This window comes from Phasianus colchicus, chromosome 19 (assembly GCF_987193195.1).
Source record: "Phasianus colchicus chromosome 19, bPhaCol1.hap1.1, whole genome shotgun sequence".
In the NCBI taxonomy this organism is placed as follows: domain Eukaryota; kingdom Metazoa; phylum Chordata; class Aves; order Galliformes; family Phasianidae; genus Phasianus; species Phasianus colchicus.
The window spans coordinates 237,571-259,473 of record NC_143454.1 but is presented as its reverse complement, the minus strand read 5'-3'; the positions used below and the strand labels follow the sequence as shown (position 1 = coordinate 259,473).

Below are 21,903 nucleotides of genomic sequence, written 5' to 3'. Positions count from 1 at the left end.
CTCAAACTTTTCTTCAAGTGTTGCAAAGTTCACACTTTACTCTGGGTTTACTCAAACCATTCACAGTATATATTTACATTTTAGTTCGGGTTTTACTCACCGTTTTTCTGGTTTGACTCACGCTTTTTTTTCTGGGTTTACTCACAATTTACTCCAGTTTTCATCCAAAACTTTCATCCAAGTTTTCTCATGCTTTTCTTTGGATTTACTCACATTCTTCTTTGTGATTACTCACACTTTATTTCTGGTTTTCTCACACTCTGCACTGGGTGCATTCACAATATGGTTTTTCTCACACTTGATTTCATGTTTACTCAGTTACTTCAGGATCACACACACTCCACTCCCAGTGTACACACACTTCAGGTTTACTCCAACTTTTCTTCAGGCTTACTCACACTTTTATCTGTGTTTACTCAAACATTATTCCAGGTTTATTCTGAATTTACTCTGTGTAAACTCACACTTTACTCTGGGTTTACTCTTACTTTTCTCTGGTTTTTATTTTAGGGTTTTTTTTTGTTTTGTTTTGTTTTGTTTTTCTACAGGTTTATTCACACTTTTCTTTGGATTTCCTCACACGATACTCCAGGTGTATTCACACACTACTCAGAGTGTTCTCACACCTTACACTGGATCTTATTCTAACTTTACTCCACGTTTACTCACACTGAACTTCGGCTATACTCACACTTCATACTGTGTTCCCACACCTTACACTGGATTTTACTCACACTTTACTCCAGGTTTACTCACTCTTTACTCTGGGTTTACTCTCAATTTACTTTGGGTTTGCTCACACGCTTCTCCTGGTTTACTCAGTCTTTTCTCTTGCTTTTACTCACACTCTACTCCAGGTGTTCTCACTGTACTCCATGTTTACACGTGCTTTACTCAGGGTTTACTCACACATGACTCCAGGTTTACTCACACAATATTCCGACATCGCTCACTCTTGTATCCAGGTTTACAAACAGTTTAGTCAGGTTTCTTCACACTTGACTTCAGCTTTACACAAAATTTTCTCTGGGCTTACTTGCACTTTACTTCAGATTTACTCAGACCTTACTCGAGGTTTGCTGACTCACTACTCTGAGTGTACTCACACTTTACTCCGGGTTTACACACAGTTTATCACTGAATCATAGATTCATAGATTGGCCTGGCTTGAAAAGGACCACAGTGATCATCCAGTTTCAACCCCACTGCCACGGGCAGGGTCACCAACCACCAGACCAGGCTGTCCAGAGTCACATCCATCCCAGCCTTGAATGCCTCCAGGGATGGGGCATCCACAGCCTCCTTGGACAACCAATCCCTGTGCTTCACCCTCTGACTGAAAAAGGCCACAATGAGGTCTGCCTGCAGCCTTCTCTTCTCCAAGCTAAACAAGCCCAGCTCCCTCAACCTTTCCGCGTAGGAGAGATGCCCCAGCACTCTGATTACCTTAGTGGCCCTCCTCTGGACCCACTCCTCTGGAGCTCCACGTCCTTTCTGTACTGGGGGCCCCAGGCTGGACGCAGTACTGCAGATGGGGCCTCACAAGAGCCGAGTAGAGGGGGACAATCACCTCCTTCTCCCTGCTGGCCACCCCTTTTTTCATGCAGCCCAGCACACAGTTGGCCTTCCGGGCTGCAAGTGCACACTGCTGGCTCATGTCCAGCTTCTCATCCACCAGGACCCCCAAGTCCTTCTCCACAGGGCTGCTCTCAAGGAGATCCTCCCCCAGTTTGTATAAACACCTGGGATTGTCCTGGGCCGAGTTCATCACCTTGTGCTTGGCCTTGATGAACCTCATTAGTTTCACATGGGGCCACTTCTCCAGCCTGTCCAGGTCCCTCTGGATGGCTTTCCTTCCCTCCAATGGATCAACTGCACTGCTCAGCTTGGTGTCATCGGCAAACCTGAAGGGGGTGCACTTGATGCCATCATCTACGTTGCTGATGAAGATGATGAAGAGCAGCAGTGCCAAGACGGATCCTTGAGGGACACTGCTTGTGACCACCTCCACCGTGACCCAGAACCGTTGATCACAACCTGTTAGCTGCATCCATTTCACGGTTTTATACTTCTGTTATTGGTATTATACATCATAATGTCGTGTAAAGCACGGGTAATTAAATAGCTAATATTCCAGTTCACTGGACCGGCAACTTTACAGATACCTGGTTCTCAGAAGAGAAGAAGAGCTGCATATCCCGGGGTATTTCACGGTCAGAGAGGAAGATAAGCCATAAAATAAAATAGAATATCAGTCAAATGTGTTGTGGGTTAGGTGTTCCAAAGTATGCAGGAAAAAAAAAGAAAGGGGAAAAAAAAAAAAAAAAAAAAAGCCTGCATTTGATATGTAGCTACTAACACTCACAACTTATTGTCATTGGGTTTTAAGCAAGGGAAAAATAAAGCACTTTTATGCCTCAAACCAGGAATTGTTGAGATGTGTTTTCTCCCCCATCCTTTTGAGGAGGGACAGTGACAGAGGAGCACAGGGGGCACCTGGGAGCCTGGCAAGGTGAGCACAGCACAGCTGGGTGCTGAGTTCTAGGGTGATTTTGGGATCCCAGCCCTGCAGCATGAGGCTCCGTGTGCCTACCCCTCTGCAGGACAGCCTGGCCCCACCGCCCCACAGGTAGCCCCCGGCAGCTCAGTGCAGGCACTTTGTGGGGCAGCATTCGTGCAGTGGTACAGAGATGTGCCCCCAACACAGCCCCTCATATCATGTCTTCCTTCTCACAACACATACTTCCTCCTCTTTAGCTCATCTTCCTCTTCATCACAGTATACCTTGGCTCACCTTTTAGCTCTTTTCCCCCAGTTTGGCAAATTTCCACTGCTAGATTTGCCACAATCAGCAACTTTCTGTCTTGGTGCAGTATAACTGCGAACAGTTCATACCAAACTCAAGAACAAGTCCTTGCACCAGGAGGAGGCAAAAAAAGTGATTTCAGTGCTTCTGTGAAACAGGATTGTTGAAAAAAACAGGGCTGTTCACACACCAATCAAAACTAAACTGGGAAGATTTAATATGAGCACACACTGATTCTATTTGCTAATGTAATATATTGATCCTTTTACTAATACTTTGATCCCGTTTGCTAATCAAACCTATATCAGCCCCATGGTCCTCGCATCTCATTTGCCTGCAGATATGGAGATGGAACACAGAGGCTGTGAGAATGTCAGCACTGACCCAGAGTTCCTATGGGCTCCAGGAGAAAGAGAGCAGGGTGATGCCTCAGTACAAGTATAAGGAAGCCAAACATATGTATAGGAACATGATAACCATTAATGATAATTACACACACACATATATTTATGAACAGCAAAGAAAAATGAAGCTATTAACATAAATCTGTATTATAATCTGTAAGAAACTTAATATAGGTGTGTTATGGGACACACTGGTAGTCATTTGTTGAGACAGATGTGAAGTTTATGCCTGTTGAAATGTGACCATGACATCATTTTCCTCACTGCATTCTTGAGCACCTGGTTCCTCATGCTGTAAATGAGAGGATTCACTGCTGGAGGCACCACTGAGTACAGAAATGACACCACCAGGTCCAGGGATGGGGATGATAGAGTCGAGGGCTTCAGATAGGCAAATGTGGCAGTGCTGACAAAGAGGGAGACCACAGCCAGGTGAGGGAGGCATGTGGAGAAGGCTTTGTGCCGTCCCTGCTCAGAGGGCATCCTCAGCACGGCCCGGAAGATCTGCACATAGGACACAACAATGAAAAGAAAGCACCAAAATAGCACAAAAATACCAAACACAAGAAGCCCTAGTTTCCTCAGGAAGAAGCGTGAGCAGGAAAGCTTGAGGATCTGAGGGATTTCACAGAAGAACTGGTCCAAAACATTCTTATGACAGAGAGGCAGTGAAAATGTATTTGTAGTTTGCATCCCAGCGTATAGAACCCCAGTGCCCCAGGCAGCTGCTGCCATGCTGGCACAAGCTCTGCTGTCCATCAAGGTCCCGTAGTGCAGGGGCTTGCAGATGGCAACGTAGCGGTCATAGGACATGATGGTGAGAATGCAATACTCTGCCGATATCAGGAAGACAAACAGAAAGGTCTGTGTAGCACATCCAGCATAGGAGATGTGCCTAGTGCCCCAGAGGGCATTGGCCATGTCTTTGGGGAGAGTGGTGGAGATGCAGCCCAGGTCAAGGAGGGCGAGGTTGAGGAGGAAGAAGTACATGGGGGTGTGCAGATGGGAGTCGAAGGCTACAGCTGTGCTGATGAGGCCGTTGCCCAGGAGGGCAGCCAGGTAGATGCCCAGCAAGAGCCAGAAGTGCAGGATCTGCAGCTGCCGCGTGTCTGCCAACGCCAGCAGGAGGAACTCACTGATGGAGCTGCTGTTGGGCATGTGGAACTTCTGGGCATGGAGATCTGTCCAAGAAGTACAAAATTCAGTGACAATGAATTTCTGTGTGGAAAGTGTGCATTCAGCTCCGTGATTTGAGATACATTTCATGAGGTTGAGTTTGCCAGGAGTTATTCTGCCCTTTGTCTCTGAAGGAAGCAGTTTTGTCCCTGTGGGTACATGGGAATGTAGTGGTGTTGTGGGGACAGATTTTCTTTCCAGAATGCGTCAGATGAAATCACTTCTAATGCAGAAGTACTTTTTAGCATCTGCACAATTTATGCCAGAAATGTGTGGGAAGCAAATAGAAGTTTTAATGTTAGGTTTTTTGTTTTTTTTTTTCATACGAATACTCATCGTACTCATGATGCCCAAGGAGTTTTTGCCTAAATAAGAAATCCTGAGCACTTCTGCTGCACTCAGCATAGAAGGCTGTGAGTGAAAGTTGAGAGGCAAAGGGATTCACCTCTGCTTACTGCAGGGTAAGGGGAGGTGGTTGGACTTGCTTCCAACTGCTTTGAGTTTGTAAATTTTGAAGATGGAAGATGATTGCACTTCTGTGTTACATATAAAGAAGCCAGATCCTGCTGAGAGAACAAGAATGCACTGCCCATAACAAATATTCACCGTTTCTCCAGGGATCTGAGCAAGGTTTCATCATCACACTCTTGCAAAGGATTCCTACCAGTCATTTCATCAACAACACAGCATTTCCTTGCACATAGCCCTTCTCTGCTTCACCCCTGGTCTTGGCTCTCCAGGCTATAGGAAAGATTTGCATCCTTAAGGCCAGCTCACAGTTATGAAGGACACATCAGGGAGATGGCATCTCAAATAAGGCAAAGCTAACTCCTTCCCAGCCTCACAGACTGCGTTGCCCACAGTCCGAGGCAGTCACTTTCAGGCCCTGTGGACTGCAGAGGGTGATGGGCATGTGCCTAGGGAGATGCTCTGCTCTGCTCTCTGGAGCTCTGTCTGCACAGGAGGTGATTCATGCATCGGACATGATGATCATGAGGACAGAGATGTTTCTGGGTGGAAGTTTCCTATGAGGAAAGTGTCGGCACTTCAGGATTATCAGTTGATGTGCTCAAAATTGACAAATGATTTACCCTTCCATAGAAGCAGGAGAGAGAAAAGTTGGCCTAAAATTCCCGCTTTTGTTATCCTTATACAAAGGTCCCTGGCAGTGCCCTGTGGTGCACTCTATCTGTGATCCCCCTGCCCCAGGCAGCAGCTGTGGCAGCAGAAGGCCCCTGCCCTGCCCTGCCCTGCCCTGCCCTGCCGGGGGGCTCCATCCCCCCACACGTCTCCCCACAGTGCCCTGGGCAGCTCCCCAGGCAGGCTGAGTGCTAAGTGCGGAGTGCTGAGCCTGGCAGGCGGCAGAGTCCCTGCCCCGGCACACAGCTCCTGGGGCACAGCAGGGACCTGCTCTGCAGGACAGCCCTGGGCACCCGGCTGCAGCCCCGGCTGCACAGCCTGCAGCCGTCCTGGGACACGCAGCCCTCAGGGCTGTGCTCTGATGCTGCAGCACAGAAGCTTTCAGCTGGAGCAGGTCTTTTTCCATGATCAAGAAACAGTTTATGCAGCCTGACCTGTACTGGGATGTCCCAGATTTAGTGATCCCTCCAGGAAAAGCAGCTGCATTACCTTCAGTGAGAGTCTTACCTTGTCAAGGGCTGTGAGCAATGCTCCTTTAGTGAGTTTGCAGCCTAACGTGTCACACAGCCTGTAAGGTCTCCTTCTTCTGTCCCTGTCACCTGCAGATCATGCCCCCAGCCCTGCTGCGTGCTGCACTGGAGCTGCTCCTGGGCACAGTTGTCTCTCTGCGGTGCTGCCCATTTGTAGGACCTCCCTTTGTTCCAGGAGCCCAGCACAGCTCAGCAGCAGATGATGTGATTTCCTTCTCTCCGTGGAGATATCCATGGCCCTCCTGAACTGAGAGCTCCTCCAACTCAACAGGGTCATCACTATAGAACGTACTTCAAAGTCAGCTCAACTAACCAACACATCCACTGGATTACAGAAACACAGTTGTTCCTGCAAGAAGAAATTTGATCATGAGAGAAACAAATGGCAAATCTGGAAATCCTCCATTCATGACTTGTAAATGCAGTCATAAGATTACAGAATCATAGAAAGGCTTTGGCTGGAGGGGACTTTGAAGATCACCTACTTCCAAGCCCCCAGCCATGGACCGGGTTGCCAACAACCAGATCAGACTGTCCAGCATCCAATCCATCCTGATCTTGAATGCATGCAGGGATGGATCATCCACAGTCTCTTTGGGCAACATTTTCCAGTGCCTGCGTGTAAGAAGTTTCTTTCTAACACAATTTAAAAGCCATTTCAATTTGTCCAATTACTATCAGGCCATCACATCCTTAGCCTAAAATTAGGCAACTCATCAGCTGATGGAAACCCTGGGGCTGAAGTGGGATTCTGTCCTTCACAGAACCATGGGAGCTGGGAGTCTCCTTAGCTGAGTTCAGATGTGCACACTGAGGTGTCTGTGTGTGAGCCCCTCGTCTGAATCCTTGCTCTTTATTCAACAGGGACTGCACTGCTCACACACAGACACAGTGATGACCAAGGTGCCTGGGGTGATCCTAGCTATGTGCTCGTGCTTGTAAACTGTGGTGGAAAATCTGTGAGACAGTTTTAAACAAGAGCAAGAAAAAGGACATAGGCAATTACAAAGCTGGCAGACTCTCTTAAGTACCTGGCATAATTATGGAAAAAAATGATGCTGGGAGTTACCGAGAAACACCTGAAGGACAATTCTGTCACTGGTCACAGCCAACACACATCCATGAGGGGTAGGTCTTATTAAACTTAATGTCCTTTTATGACAAGGTCACACTTCTAGTTGACCAAGGGAAGCCAGTTGAGGTTATCATTGAGGATTTCACTGGAGCTACTGATACTGTTACTTAGATAATTCTTCTGGACCAATTTTTCCTGCACTGGGCTAGACAGAAATATAATCTAATGTGTGAGCAGTTGGCCGATGGGTCTGGCTCTAAAGGGTTACATTAAATGGGGTTCTATCAGGCTGGTGGATGTTCACTAGCAGGGTTCCCCAGGGCTCCATTTGAGGGCCACTTCTCTATAATGTTTGCATCAAGGACTTGCATGTAGGACTAGAAGATGTTTTGAGTACATTTGTTGATGATATCAAGCTGGGTACAGCTGTTTCCTCTACTGAGGGTAGAGAACACTTTGAAAGCATTGTGGACAAGTAAGAGAACTGGGTAAACAAAAAATGCACATGAAGTATAACCAGCACAAGTCCCCAATTCTGCACCTGGGTGTGGGCAACCCTGGACGTACACATTAACTGGATATGGGACACTGGAGAGCAGTGCCACTGAAAGGGATTGGGGGTCCTGGCCAACATCAAATGGAACGTGAGTCAGCAGTGTGCCCAGGCAGCCAGGAAGGCCAACTGTCCCCTGGGGTTCATTGAGCATGGCATTGCCAGCTAGGTGAGGGAAGGGATTGTCCTCATCTGCTCTACTCTGCTGCAACCTCACCTGGAGCACTGGGTGCACTTCAGGGCACCGTAGAACATAAAAGACTTAAAACTATAGGAGACTGTCCAAAGGAGGGCACTAGAACTGAGAGAGCTGATGTTCAGAATTTCATTGAGATTGACTGCTTGTTCAGACTGGGCCATTCTCACATCCCACATCCTGGGATGAGACACACTGCCCACATGGCACTTGGGCCTCACGGCATCCTTGCACCCCATGCAGAGTCTGGCAGCTGCTGTCCCACAGTCTTTCATTTGACATCAGACAAACCTCCATCCCACTGCCCCAGGAAGGGCCCTGAGCCAGCAGGAGGGACACGATCTCCCTGCCAAGGCTCTGGGGATCAGGCCTTGGCCTTTCTGCTTCACAAGACAAAGGAGGCTTTGCTCAGCATCACAGCCACCATCCCAGTGCCTTGGTCTGCCTGTAATCATGGCTTCCAATTATCTGCTCTAACAAGTCCCTGGGGAAGCTTGCTTGTCAATGGCCCTCAGTGGGGCCCATTAATACTCCAAGAAACTTCACTGTTCCTTCTGACTTTGTCTTCTTGAGCACTTCATGCAATCTTCTCTGTGCACTGGAGGTTGATGGACTCAGCAGCAAATGCCCCGTGGGACCCATTACAACCTGAAGAGCCTTCCTGTGCCTTGTGCCTTCCTGTCATCTTCTTCAGGTGTTCAGAACTTGTACAGCAAATTGGAGAGGTATCTGAAAAGACCTTAAAGAGGAAGAGAATGATGGGCATTTATGAAAACTATTTATTTATTTATTTATAGTTGGGTTTAAACAAGAAGTTGCAGCAGCACTTTGTAAATGGTATTGATCCAGGATGTCCCCTAACGAGCTTTGCCCCGCCACTGTGTGGACAAATGTCCTCTGCAGGTACCCAACCCCATTTCTATTCCCATTGTCCCCATGGAACTTGCATCAGTTTTCCTCACATCACTTTTCTCCTCTGCATTCACCCACTCAGTGCTAAACCTCGTTTGCACCATCTCCTACTGGCTTTCCTCAGACAACCAGCTGCACATGGGTAGTGAAAGATTTCTCTTTTTTTTTTTTTTCTTTTTTTTGCCAATAGTTTTAAACATGATGCAATTGAATGAACTGTAGAGCAATGTAATCCACTGCATGCCTTGTCCAAGCCGCACCTAATGAGGTTTGTCTTGGGAATATTTGTGCAAGAAATATGTTAGGCAGAGATAGGAAGGCATAGATAGAATCACAGTTAAGGAGTTGATCAAAGAGTCCATCGGACATTGGAGAGATGTTGCAAGTTCCAATAATCACAGAATCACAGAATCACAGAATCACTAAGGTTGGAAAAGACATATAAGATCATCCAGTCCAACCATCCACCTATCACCAATGGTTCTCGCTAAACCATATCCCTCAACACAACATCCAAACGCTCCTTGAACACCTCCAGGGTCGGTGACTCCACCACCTCCTTGGGCAGCCCATTCCAGTGCCTGACCACTCTTTCAGAGAAGTAGTATTTCCTAAAGTCCAGCCTGAATCTTCCCTGGCGCAGCTTGAAGCCATTCCCTCTAGTCCTATCACTGTTACACGAGAGAAGAGGCCGACCCCCAGCTCGCTACAACCTCCCTTCAGGTAGTTATAGAGAGCAATAAGGTCTGCCCTGAGCCTCCTCTTCTCCAGCCTGAACAATCCCAGCTCCCTCAGCCACTCCTCATCAGGCCTGTGCTCCAGACCCCTGTCACAGAGTTAACTAGATCAGTTTATGCCCGTGACAGGGGGACAGTAGGCCCCTGCCCTCCCCACCCCCCGCCTGGCCCCACAAAATGGGAAGGAAGGAAGGGGGGAAAAAAAACATCGGCAACAATCTGTGGAGGTAAACTTATTTTACTAACTATGATATCGGAATACAAAATAATACAATATAATACAATCTAATTGAAATTGAGACTAATAAATCAAATAAGATAGGAGAGAGAGTTCCTGAGACCGAGTCAAACCTGAAAAGCTTGGAACGGCTAGGAAAGCACCTCCAGCACCCACTGCCAGGCAGTAAGAGACCGCCCCACCCGGAAGGGTCAGATCCCATGACTTCCGTAATGTATAGGGATAGGTACATAGAATTAGAGCATTAACACTTTAATTGCAGTACGTGATGTTTTGATGTGGAATATTGAAAATAAAAAAAACCATAAAACCATGACATTCCACCCCTTATTCTACGTCATTACATCATGCTTAATATATATATATATATATACACATACATACACAAACAAACAAAATGATTAAAAATGCATCACATGCACACGTCTATATACATATACATAGAATTACTGTCTGCACTCCCCCAGCATCAAGTTTCCTTGTGGTACACATTGAACATCCCAATTTTTCTGCATTACCCACCAAGTGGACTCAGGTCCCTGGGCAAAAACAGTACCGCAGAGAGGTTTGCCCTTTCCAGAAGCTGGAAGAACCCAAACTGCTTTTCCCAACATGCTCTTTACATGTACAACAGGGACCTTATCTCCCTCTACGGAATGTAGGGAGCTGGATTGGGTAGGACCATCACGACTGATAGATCCTCTGGTATTGACCAATCAGGTGGCTTCTGCCAAATGCTTCTCCCAGTGCTTAAATGTTCCGCCACCCATTGCTTTCAGCACAGTTTTTAACAACCCATTGTATCGTTCAATTTTACCAGAGGCTGGTGCATGGTAGGGAATATGGTAAATCCATTCAATGCCATGATCTTTGGCCCAAGTATTTCCAAAAGAATTTTTGAAATGAGTCCCATTATCTGACTCAATTCTTTCTGGGGTGCCATGTCGCCAAAGGACTTGTTTCTCCACACCAAATATGGTGTTTTGGGCGGTAGCATGGGGTACTGCATATGTTTCAAGCCACCCAGTGGTTGCCTCCACCATGGTGAGCACATAACACTTACCACTGTGAGATCGTGGCAAGGTGATAGAATCAAGCTGCCACAGCTCCCCATATTTATACTTTTGCTATCGCCCTTCCTCCCAGAGAGGTTTTATCCTCTTGGCTTGTTTAATAGTGGCGCATGTGTCACAGTCATTAATAGCCCGTGCAATAGCATCCATTGTTAAGCCCACCCCTCGGTCTCTAGCCCACTTATGTGTTACATCTCTCCCTTGATGGCCCGAGGTCTCAAGGGCCCACCGAGCTAGAAATAATTCACCCTTGTTTTCTGCCAGTCCACGTCTATTTGAGCCACCTCAATTTTGGCAGCTTGGTCTACCTAATGGTTATTTTGCTGTTCTTCAGTAGCCCGACTCTTGGGCACATGAGCATCTACATGGTGCACCTTTACAACCATAGTCTTTATTTGGGCAGCAATATCTTTCCACATTTCAGCAGCCCAAATGGGTTTACCCCTCCACTGCCAGTTATTGTGCTCCCACTGCTGTAACCACCCCCATAGAGCATTTGCCACCATCCATGAGTCAGTGTAAAGATAAGGCATTGGCCACCTCTCCTGTTCAGCAACATCTATGGCCACCTGGACAGCCTTTACGTCTGCAAATTGGCTTGATACTCCTTTCCCTTCAGTGGCCTCTGCAACTCATCGTGTGGGGCTCCACACAGCATCTGTGATGCTTCCCCACAATATGACACGATCCATCAGTGAACAGGGCATATTTCTTTTCATTTTCTGGTATTTCATTGTATGGTGATGCCTCTTTAGCACACAATACTTCTTCTGCTCATGACGTTCCAAACATTTTTATGTTCAGACCAGTCCATGATCACCTCCAGGATTCCTGGATGGCTGTGGTTCCCCATCTGCGCTCATTGTGTAATCAGCGCAGTCAGCTTACTCCAAGTGGCATCAATATCATGATGGATGGAGGGAAGCTTTCCCTTGAACATCCAGTTCAACACTGGCAGTCAAGGTGCCAAAGGAGCTTGGAGGTTCAGTACTGATTACTTCAGAAGCAGCCTGAACTCCCTCATACGCAGCTAAGATCTCCTTCTCAGTTGGAGTGTAGCACTTTTCGGACCCCCTGTACACTCGACTCCAGAATCCCAGGAGTCAGCTTCGGGTCTCTCCTGAGGCTCTTCGCTGCAGACTCCAAGTGGGACCTATCTTCACAGAATCACAGAATCACAGAATTGCCAGGGTTGGAAGGGACCTCAAGGATCATGAATAGCCAACCCCCTTGCCACACGCAGGGCCACCAACCATTCCACCTAATGCTAGAACAGGCTGCCCAGGACCCCATCCAATCTGGCTTTGAACACCTCCAGGGACGGGGCATCCACAACCTCTCTGGGCAGCCTGTTCCAGTACCTCACCACTCTCTCCGTAAAGAATTTCCCCCTGACGTCCAACCTAAATCTCCCTTCCCTCAGCTTAAAACCATTTCCCCTTGTCCTGCTGTCACTCACCCTTTCAAAGAGTTGATTCCCCTCCTCTTTGTAGGCTCCCTTTAGGTACTGAAAGGCTGCAATGAGGTCACCCCGCAGCCTTCTTTTCTCCAGGCTGAACAAGCCCAGCTCTTTCAGCCTGTCCTCGTAGGGGAGGTGCTCCAGTCCCCTGATCATCTTCGTGGCCCTCCTCTGGACCCTCTCCAACAGCTCCCTGTCTTTCTTGTACTGGGGGCTCCAGACCTGGACGCAGTATTCCAGATGGGGCCTCACAAGAGCAGAGTAGAGGGGAACAATCACCTCTCTGTCCCTGCTGGCCACCCCTCTTCTGATGGAGCCCAAGATCCCATTTGCCTTCCGAGCCGCAAGGGCACACTGCTGGCTCATGTTAAGTTTTTCATCTATCAAGACCCCCAGGTCCTTCTCCACAGGGCTGCTCTCAAGGACCTCTCCTTCCAATCTGTAGGGATGCTTGGGATTCCTCCGGCCCAAGTGCAAAACTCTGCACTTTGCCGAGTTGAACCTCATCAGGTTCACCCGGGCCCACCTTTCTAGCCTCTCGAGGTCCCTCTGAATGGCATCCCGTCCTTCAACCGTGTCAACCACACCACTCAGCTTGGTGTCTTCAGCAAACTTGCTGAGGGTGCACTCGATTCTGTCATCGATGTCATTGATAAAGATGTTAAAGAGCACCGGTCCCAAGACAGACCCCTGGGGGACGCCGCTCGTTACCGGCCTCCACCTGGACATGGAGCCATTGATGGCCACCCTCTGTCTGCGGCCTTTCAACCAGTTTCTTATCCATCGAGTGGTCCACCCATCAAATCCACATCCCTCCAGTTTGGAGAGAAGGATGTGGTGGGGGACCATGTCAAAGGCCTTGCTCAAGTCCAGGTAAATGACATTGGTCGCCTTTCCCTTGTCCACTGATGCCGTCACTCCATCATAAAAGGCCACCAGATTGGTCAAGCATGACCTTCCTCTGGTGAAGCCGTGCTGGCTGTCACGGATCACACGCCCTTTCCTCATGTGATCAAGCATGTCATCTAGGATGATCTGTTCCATGATCTTCCCAGGCACAGAGGTGAGACTCACCGGCCTGTAGTTCCCGGGGTCCTCCTTGCTCCCTTTCTTGTAAATGGGAGTGACGTGACCCTTCCTCCAGTCATCCGGGACCACACCAGACAGCCACGACTTCTCAAATATGATGGAGAGCGGCTCAGCAACCACCTCAGCCAGCTCCTTCAGAAACCTGGGATGCACGCCATCCGGCCCCATATACTTGTACACATTCAATCTCATGAGGCAGTCTCGGACCTGCTCTGCCCTCACAGCGGGGGGGGATTTACCACCCCAGTCCCCACCCAGAGGTGTAGGGATGCAGGGCTCAGGGACGGAAGGAGTACTGGAGTCCTGGCTGCAAGTGAAGACCGAGGCAAAGAACTCGTAGTAACCACCTACAGTTAAGTAAGCGATTTCAGTATTTATTTCTGATTGTGGCAATTACTTCAGTTCAGAAGTCATACTTAATTTACGGTGCCTGTTTTAATTTTAACAAAGTTTGCAGTTGTAGCTGACTTCCCAAGGCTGCAGCACATGGTGGTGGCACAGCCTTGGGCTTCTGCATTTGTGCTAATCCTCTGTCTTGCAGGTCAGCTGGTGCTAGAAGTGGACGGCATCCCAGTGTGAATGAAGGTTTGTGTAGGAGCAGCTGCTGATGGGAGGAAGGAAGTGCAGGCTAATGGACTCTGAAGCATCTCCCAGTACGGTACCAGGGGAGGCAGTAGTGATGTTGGGGGGCAGTTGCAGAAGAACACGAGGAGCTCCTCAGCAGGAAGCTACAAACCCTGCAGAAAGCTGCAGGAGACTCAGAGCACGTGTGGATACCCAGGAGGAAATGGAGGCCCAGTATTTGAGCAGCGCCTGGCCATAGAGTGCTTTCCAGTCCAAATGCTTAAAGCCACAGTCCAGTTAGAGAGGCTGACACACGTCCTGGGGCCTAAAGATGCTGCTAGAGAAGCCAGGACTGGCCCTGAGGCCTAAAAACAGAGCCAGAGAGACTGGCAGTGGCCACAGGACCTGAAGCCACAGCCAGAGTGGCCAGCACCAACTCTGGGGCATAAAGCCACAGCCCCAGCCAGAGAGGCTGGCACAAGTCCTGGGGTATAAAGCCACAGCCAGAGAGGTCTGCGCTGGCCCTGAAGTCTGAAGCCCCAGCCAGAGAGCCCAGCACCAGCCCTGGGCCATAATGCCACAGTTATAGCCACAGAGGCCAGCACCAGACCAGATGGGGCTTAAAGCCACATCTACAGCCGAACAGGCTGGCACCAGCTGTGGAGCCTAAAGCCAAATCCTGAAAGGTCGGCACCAGCCCCTGCGCCTGAAGCACAGCCAGAGAAGCCGGAACCAGGCCAAGGGCCTAAAGACAAAGCCACAGCTGGAGAGGCCTGCACTGGCCCCAGGTCCTAAAGCCACAACCACAGCCAGAGAGGCTGGCACCACTGCTGTGGCCTAAAGCCGAAGCTGGAGAAGCCGGCACTGTCCCCAGGACTTCAATCCACAGCCTGAAAGGCTGACACCGGCTCCAGGGCCTAAAGCCAGGCACAAGAGGCCAGCACCAGCTTCGGGTCTAAACCACAGCCACAAAGGCCTACGCCGGCCCCGGGGCCTGAAGGTGCAGCCACAGCCCGAGAGGCCGGAACCAGGCCAAGGGCCTAAAGCCACATCTGCAGCCCGAGAGGCCGGCACCAGCCCTGGGGCCCAAAGCCAGAGGCACAGGCCAGCTCCGGCCCCAGGGCACACAGATGTGCCTTCCTATTGGTTTCTACTGATTCCTATAGGACTCCATTGACCACTCTGAGGCCATACTGGTCCTTACTGGTTTTTACTTAGCCATACTGGACTTTTCTGGTCTATACTGGTGTGCACTCCTCCCAGTTCCTACTAGTTCCTCTGGGACTCTACTGACCACAACGAGGCCATATTGAGTTTTTATTGGGCTGCATAAGAGTCATGTTCACTTCTCTGTTGCTTTACTTCAATTAACCCCCATTCAGTTAACCCCATTCACCCCACTGGGTGACCCTGGTGTTGATTTCCTAAAATTTGGATCTAGGAGGTGACCACTCCCTTTGCTTATGATGAAAGCACAGAAGTGATGCAGGCACTCTCTGAGGTCACAATGGTTGCTGGGGTGGGAGCGTTTGTGCCACAGCTGGTGAGCAGAGCTGGTGCTCTCGTGAGCGTGCTGCACACGGAGACTGAGCTCTGTGCTTTTCTTGAGAGAGATCACCCTGTGAGAGCCCATTGGAAGCACCACTGCGGTGTGTGTGAGCTGGGCACAGCACAGACTGAGCAGGCTGACCAGGTGAGCTGGGTTTGGTGCTGGGTGGTTGCCAGTGGTGTCTCAGCAGAAAAGCTGGACTGGGGAGGAGTTCTCAGCTCCAGCGCTGCCCTTCTGAATGGCTGTTTCCAGAGGAAACATGTTCTTCTTGAGATTCCATCCCATGTTCCGGTGAGGATGACGAAATGTCATTCCTCCCCTGGAAAATTGCTGCCAGGCCCCCACCTTCATGTCAGACCTAAAAAAGGAAGCAGAGTGCAGACTTCATAGAGTGCAACTTGTGTCTCACTGCTCCATGGATTGCTTGGTGTGCCATACCCAGCAGGTGTTTCAGCAAACCGCGCTGAAGTCACGGCAGAGAGCCGGGTGCTCAGCTGGGCACATGGACGGTCAGCACACCTGTGGGGGAAAAGGGGACCTGGGGGCACTTGCTGACAGAAGCCATGGCAGTCAGACACAAGCTGCAGCTAGTGATGGGCAATTCTTGCAGACAGCTGAGGTCCATGCATTGCCCTCCTCAAGAGACTACATTGCGTAGCAGAAGAAAGCTGGGAAAATGCTTCTTCCTCATGATTTTTCACTTGCTGATACTTTCTGTAAGGGTTCCTGTCCAAAAGGAGAACTCGGAGATCAAGGCAGTTGAAGAACGAGTGAAGCCAGCTCCTTCTAAGAGCGAAGGAGGTTCCTGTGGAGAGAACCCTCAGACCTTGCAAGTCTTCCTCTGACACTTCAGCCATCATGGCTCAGCAAGGAGATGACCGTGGTTCTAATTCCTGCTCTGTGAGAGGAAAGGTATGGCTGGGTTTCCTTTGCTTGATGTTTCTTTCTTTTTCCCATGTTTAAGGGAAGGGGTGGAGCAGGAGGAGCCCTACTGGTCCTTTGTCACCTCAAAAACCACTTGGATTTTGCGCTCCCTGCTGACAGTCTGGGCTAATGACGTGGACATGGCTTAGGCTGTATTTTCCCTTAGTGATAATTAATCTCTCAGCACTCTGATAATCTATCTCTGGCACAATCTGGAACCTCTCTGCAAACCTTGGCTGCCCGTTCCCACTGACGTTTCTTCCTTTCTCTCCCCAGAAGCAGCGCAGCGCGCTTCCCCGTGTTTGGGAGCAGCAGCCAGCAGGCTGCCGGAGATCCAACCGCATCTTGCAGCGCGCAGAGGGACGCGATGGGAACAGAGCGTCCTTACTGCCACGCAAAAGTGAGTTTCTTGAGGCCTCTGTTATGAAGGATGGAGGAATGAATTTTGAGTATTACTTCTGAGTGGGTGCAGTGCTGCAGGGGATGTCAAATAAGCCACTGTGGAAGTGTTGGAGAGACCGACAGCGGCAGTTGGTGGCAGCAGTGAGGCAGAAGTCTGCATATAAATGCTTAGAGTCGAGTGAATTCCTTTTAGAGCCACAAAATGTGTCTCAACTTTTGCACCTGATAGTGTTTTGTTTGGTGATGCACCTCTGCTCTGTCAAATGTAGAGCTGTCAGGGAGGCTGGGGTTCTTCTGCTGTCATCTGAGCAAGAATGAGACTTTTGGTTTTTTGTTGTTTTGGGGATGGATTTGGTCTGACAGGACAATACTTCTACAGGCTACTGGTTTCTGTTAAATCAGCAAATTGTATTTTGTTGTAGGGACGGAGCCTGCGCGTCTGTGGAATGGTGCTGGGCAAGGGGGGAAGCGGAAAGCCTCCGCAGGTAAGCAGCTCTTGTGAGCTGTGGTGTGCGTACCTGCCTCTAAATAGGGCTGCATGCAGGGCTGTGTGTGATGGAGAGGAAAGGACACTGCAGATCTGTGTTGACTGCAGAAATGGCACAGTGTTGAATCAGCAGAAAGGCAAATGGAAGAAACTATGCTTGAAGACCAGAAATTTGTGTCTGACTGTGCTAAAGTCTTCCTCCAAAGAGATGTTCTTCATGTCTTTCTTGTTTCCTTTCTGTCAGAAGCTGATGCCAGTGGCCTTCCTCTGAAGCGCAGCCTTGCAGAAAGGCAGGGGGAAGCTACAGACCATGACATGGCACCCAAGAGAGGTACAGACGCACAACAGGCATCTGGGTTTGGTGCACTGTCTTTCTAACTAGGCTTTCTGTCTGTTCTTCCTGGGACTGTTCTCACTGCGTGTTGCTTGGGGTCTTAATCCCCGGGACTTATAGTTACCTTTCCTGTGCTGATTTGAAATACAAACCCACAGTTCATCCACGATCCTAAGATCCGTGACTGTGAACACTGCAGATGAGATGTGCTAGCATTGTGACCCATTTTGCAGACCGAAAGTAGTATTGGACTCTTGTTATATCTTCTTGCTTCTTCTTTCTTGCCAGAGATAGGTGCTGAGCCCAATGGAAAGATCTACACGAAAGCGGTGCAGGAAGTCCTTTCTGAGAGAGCTCATCTCCAGGCTGGAGGGCTTCCTACAACAGCAGGTCCCAGCTCAGGGAGAAGACCTTCCCCTGCAGCGTGCCCCCGCTCTGTCTCCAAGTCCCTGGCTGGATGTAAACGCAAGGGCTTGGAAGAAGAGCAGCAAACAGCAGCGCAGTTGCCTGCTACCAAAAGAGCGAGGGGTCAGAGCGGAGACAGCGTGCCGGCTCCAGCAGCACAGCCTGGGCCTGCTGCAGCACGGAGCTCCAAGCTAAGAGGTAAGAAGGTGCTGTGGTACCCACCCTGTAGGGTAGGTGCTGCCCTTATCAAGCACACTGAAGTTGCATAGGGTTTGCTTTGCTTTTTCCTTCTCTGCAGAGGGGAAAAGAGTTGAAGCCTACAAAGTCCAAAGGCAGTGAGGTGCCACAGTATGTAACCCCGACTCCATTAACTCCATGGTAGTCTTCTGCACCTTTCCACTGGAAATGTCATTCACTGAGAGGCTTCCAATTTCCTTTGTCTTTTTTCTGCCATCTGTTTTTATGGTACCCATGTTTCTGCAGTTTTGCTGCTGACAGAACGAATTCAGTTTTATTCTTGCTTTATAGCAAGAAGACAACGAAAAGAGAGAAGAGTGGAATTGAAGAAGGCTTCTCTGAGAGCTGCCGCTGCACGTGCAGAGGTGAGTCCTTGGTGAGCACAGACACGGCTCTTGTTGTTCTCAGTGCCTCTGCCTGTCAGACATGAAGGATATTGCAGAATCCCAAGGCAAGCAATGTAATAGAAAAACACCCAGCTGTATGTTTAAGGAAATCACACTGTCAGTGACAGCTGCCTAGGGGAGCTTGGATGCCTTCCTCTGGCTTGAGAAGGACACTGTTGGTAACGGCTGGAGGGTTTTTCTGTGATAAAGAGCCTTGCCATGTCGGGCACTGCGACCTTTGGGACCTCGTTCCCCCAGCAGAGCATGAATCTTACCATAGACAGCGTGTTATGGGAAGGAATGTCAGTGACCTGAATGGCAGGAACGTGCTGGGCTGCATGGGGCCGTTCTGGAAGGTTTACTGATCAGACTTTCTTAATGAGATCGCCCTAGATTGTTTCTGTCCTATCTCTATACTTGCCTTATTTCTTTCCAGTCATCCGCAATGAACACCCTTGTGGAGATGATGCAGAAGCTGCAGCTGAAGGACTGAGAGGAAGAGCATCAGAAGGCAGCGGCTGCAGCACGCAGAGTTACAGGGCAGCGTTCTGAGTGCCACCCAACTTGGCACTCCATGTTTGGTTGTAGTCAATAAAAAATAGTCACAATTAGAGATTGACAAAGAGCGCACGGCCTGATTTGTCCAGTGGCATTCCATGAGCTGCTGCACTACTGCTGGTCCAGAGTAGAAACTATGCAGCTTCGGACCACCAAGCTGCCATCCTGGCATTGTTCTTCTTGGAGGCAGTGGAACTTGGAGGTTCTCCTGCTGTTGCTGACACCTGACGTTGCCTAGGGAGGACTTGGCCACTGCACTCTGCTCCACCCCCTGTGCCACACACACACGAGTGCAGCCCACCACCCTTCCACCTGCCATGCAAACGCACCATCCCATCTTGCACACTTCAGCCACATGGCTTTCCTCCTCCTCCCCCCACCAGATCCCATTCCTGCTTCCCCTTCCCCACCCCGCCTCCCCATTGCTTTGGCCCCAGTAGCGTGCCACCCCCCGCAGCCCTCCAGTTTGCATGAGGCTTTGCTTCCTTCGTGCACAACCCCTCCATTGCTGTGCCCCTTGTTGCAGCCTTCTTTTGCAGCACCATTTAGCGATTTCACAGAATCACAGAATTGCCAGGGTTGGAAGGGACCTCAAGGATCATGAATCTCCAACCCCCTTGCCACACGCAGGGCCACCAACCATTCCACCTAATGCTAGACCAGACTGCCCAGGGCCCCATCCAATCTGGCTTTGAACACCTCCAGGGACGGGGCATCCACAACCTCTCTGGGAAGCCTGTTCCAGTACCTCACCACTCTCTCCGTAAAGAATTTCCCCCTGACGTCCAACCTAAATCTCCCTTCCCTCAGCTTAAAACCATTTCCCCTTGTCCTGCTGTCACTCACCCTTTCAAAGAGTTGATTCCCCTCCTCTTTGTAGGCTCCCTTTAGGTACTGAAAGGCTGCAATGAGGTCACCCCGCAGCCTTCTTTTCTCCAGGCTGAACAAGCCCAGCTCTTTCAGCCTGTCCTCGTAGGGGAGGTGCTCCAGTCCCCTGATCATCTTCGTGGCCCTCCTCTGGACCCTCTCCAACAGCTCCCTGTCTTTCTTGTACTGGGGGCTCCAGACCTGGACGCAGTATTCCAGATGGGGCCTCACAAGAGCAGAGTAGAGGGGAACAATCACCTCTCTGTCCCTGCTGGCCACCCCTCTTCTGATGGAGCCCAAGATCCCATTTGCCTTCCGAGCCGCAAGGGCACACTGCTGGCTCATGTTAAGTTTTTCATCTATCAAGACCCCCAGGTCCTTCTCCACAGGGCTGCTCTCAAGGACCTCTCCTTCCAATCTGTAGGGATGCTTGGGATTCCTCCGGCCCAAGTGCAAAACTCTGCACTTTGCCGAGTTGAACCTCATCAGGTTCACCCGGGCCCACCTTTCTAGCCTCTCGAGGTCCCTCTGAATGGCATCCCGTCCTTCAACCGTGTCAACCACACCACTCAGCTTGGTGTCTTCAGCAAACTTGCTGAGGGTGCACTCGATTCCGTCATCGATGTCATTGATAAAGATGTTAAAGAGCACCGGTCCCAAGACAGACCCCTGGGGGACGCCGCTCGTTACTGGCCTCCACCTGGACATGGAGCCATTGATGGCCACCCTCTGTCTGCGGCCTTTCAACCAGTTTCTTATCCATCGAGTGGTCCACCCATCAAATCCACATCCCTCCGGTTTGGAGAGAAGGATGTGGTGGGGGACCATGTCAAAGGCCTTGCTCAAGTCCAGGTAAATGACATTGGTCGCCTTTCCCTTGTCCACCGATGCCGTCACTCCATCATAAAAGGCCACCAGATTGGTCAAGCATGACCTTCCTCTGGTGAAGCCGTGCTGGCTGTCTCGGATCACACGCCCTTTCCTCATGTGATCAAGCATGTCATCTAGGATGATCTGTTCCATCATCTTCCCAGGCACAGAGGTGAGACTCACCGGCCTGTAGTTCCTGGGGTCCTCCTTGCTCCCTTTCTTGTAAATGGGAGTGACGTGACCCTTCCTCCAGTCATCTGGGACCACACCAGACAGCCACGACTTCTCAAATATGATGGAGAGCGGCTCGGCAACCACCTCAGCCAGCTCCTTCAGAACCCTGGGATGCACGCCATCCGGCCCCATAGACTTGTACACATTCAGTCTCATGAGGCGGTCTCGGACCTGCTCTGTCCTCACAGCGGGGGGGGATTTACCACAATCTTCTCTTTTATCTGTTCAAAAGCCTGCTGCTGCTCAGGACCCCATGCAAAATTATTCTTCTTCGGAGTCACCTGCTACAGGGGGCTTACAGTGAGGCTACAGTCTGGAACATGCATTCTCCAAAAAACCACTACACCCAGAAAAGACTGTGTCTCTTTCTTAGACATGGACAGAAACATGGAGATTTTGTTGATCACATCTGTCGGGATGTGACAATATCCATCTAGGAATGGAATTTCCTGGGCAGGTCCTGAAAGGTGAGAAGGGCCCCATAAGTGAACATAAAAATGTAAGAAAGCTTCACAGTGACTGAGAACAAGGGGGGATGAAGGGACAATAGTTAGAGATAGTTTATAGAAGTAAGAATGTAGAGCTTGTTAGAAAAATAAGGGATGGCAGACACTGGGTCTGGGATAGTGAGGGGGATGAAGCCACACCAATAAGGTTTGAGTACAACACAGAGACATTTGTCAGGGAGGTGATGAGAT

At 49.8% G+C, this 21,903-nt stretch overlaps 2 protein-coding genes across 5 annotated transcripts; one reads left to right on the top strand and one right to left on the bottom strand.

Annotated features, from left to right (window-relative positions):
* Positions 1-3,132: 3,132 nt before the first annotated feature.
* Positions 3,133-5,755, bottom strand: LOC149915416 (olfactory receptor 14J1-like). Its single transcript, XM_090121477.1, has one exon. The coding sequence runs from the start codon at positions 4,474-4,476 to the stop codon at positions 3,409-3,411; it is 1,068 nt and encodes a 355-aa protein (XP_089977603.1). The 5' UTR covers positions 4,477-5,755; the 3' UTR covers positions 3,133-3,408.
* A 7,852-nt stretch (positions 5,756-13,607) lies between these two features.
* On the top strand, positions 13,608-20,043 carry LOC149915415 (zinc finger CCCH domain-containing protein 11A-like). Of its 4 annotated transcripts, XR_016458922.1 has the most exons (9): positions 13,608-15,645; positions 16,223-16,413; positions 16,702-16,825; positions 17,250-17,312; positions 17,559-17,645; positions 17,937-18,251; positions 18,352-18,401; positions 18,582-18,655; positions 19,113-19,152. XR_016458922.1 is itself a non-coding variant. In XM_090121485.1 (8 exons), the coding sequence occupies exons 2-8, from the start codon at positions 16,360-16,362 to the stop codon at positions 19,167-19,169; spliced, it is 774 nt and encodes a 257-aa protein (XP_089977611.1). In that variant the 5' UTR covers positions 13,623-15,396; positions 16,251-16,359; the 3' UTR covers positions 19,170-20,043. The 4 variants fall into 4 exon arrangements, 3 of the variants coding, with proteins under 3 accessions (XP_089977611.1, XP_089977609.1, XP_089977610.1); XM_090121485.1 differs by lacking the exon at positions 18,352-18,401 and having other exon boundaries at positions 13,623-15,396; positions 16,251-16,413; positions 19,113-20,043; XM_090121483.1 differs by lacking the exon at positions 18,352-18,401 and having other exon boundaries at positions 13,623-15,645; positions 19,113-20,043.
* The last annotated feature ends 1,860 nt before the right edge of the window (positions 20,044-21,903 follow it).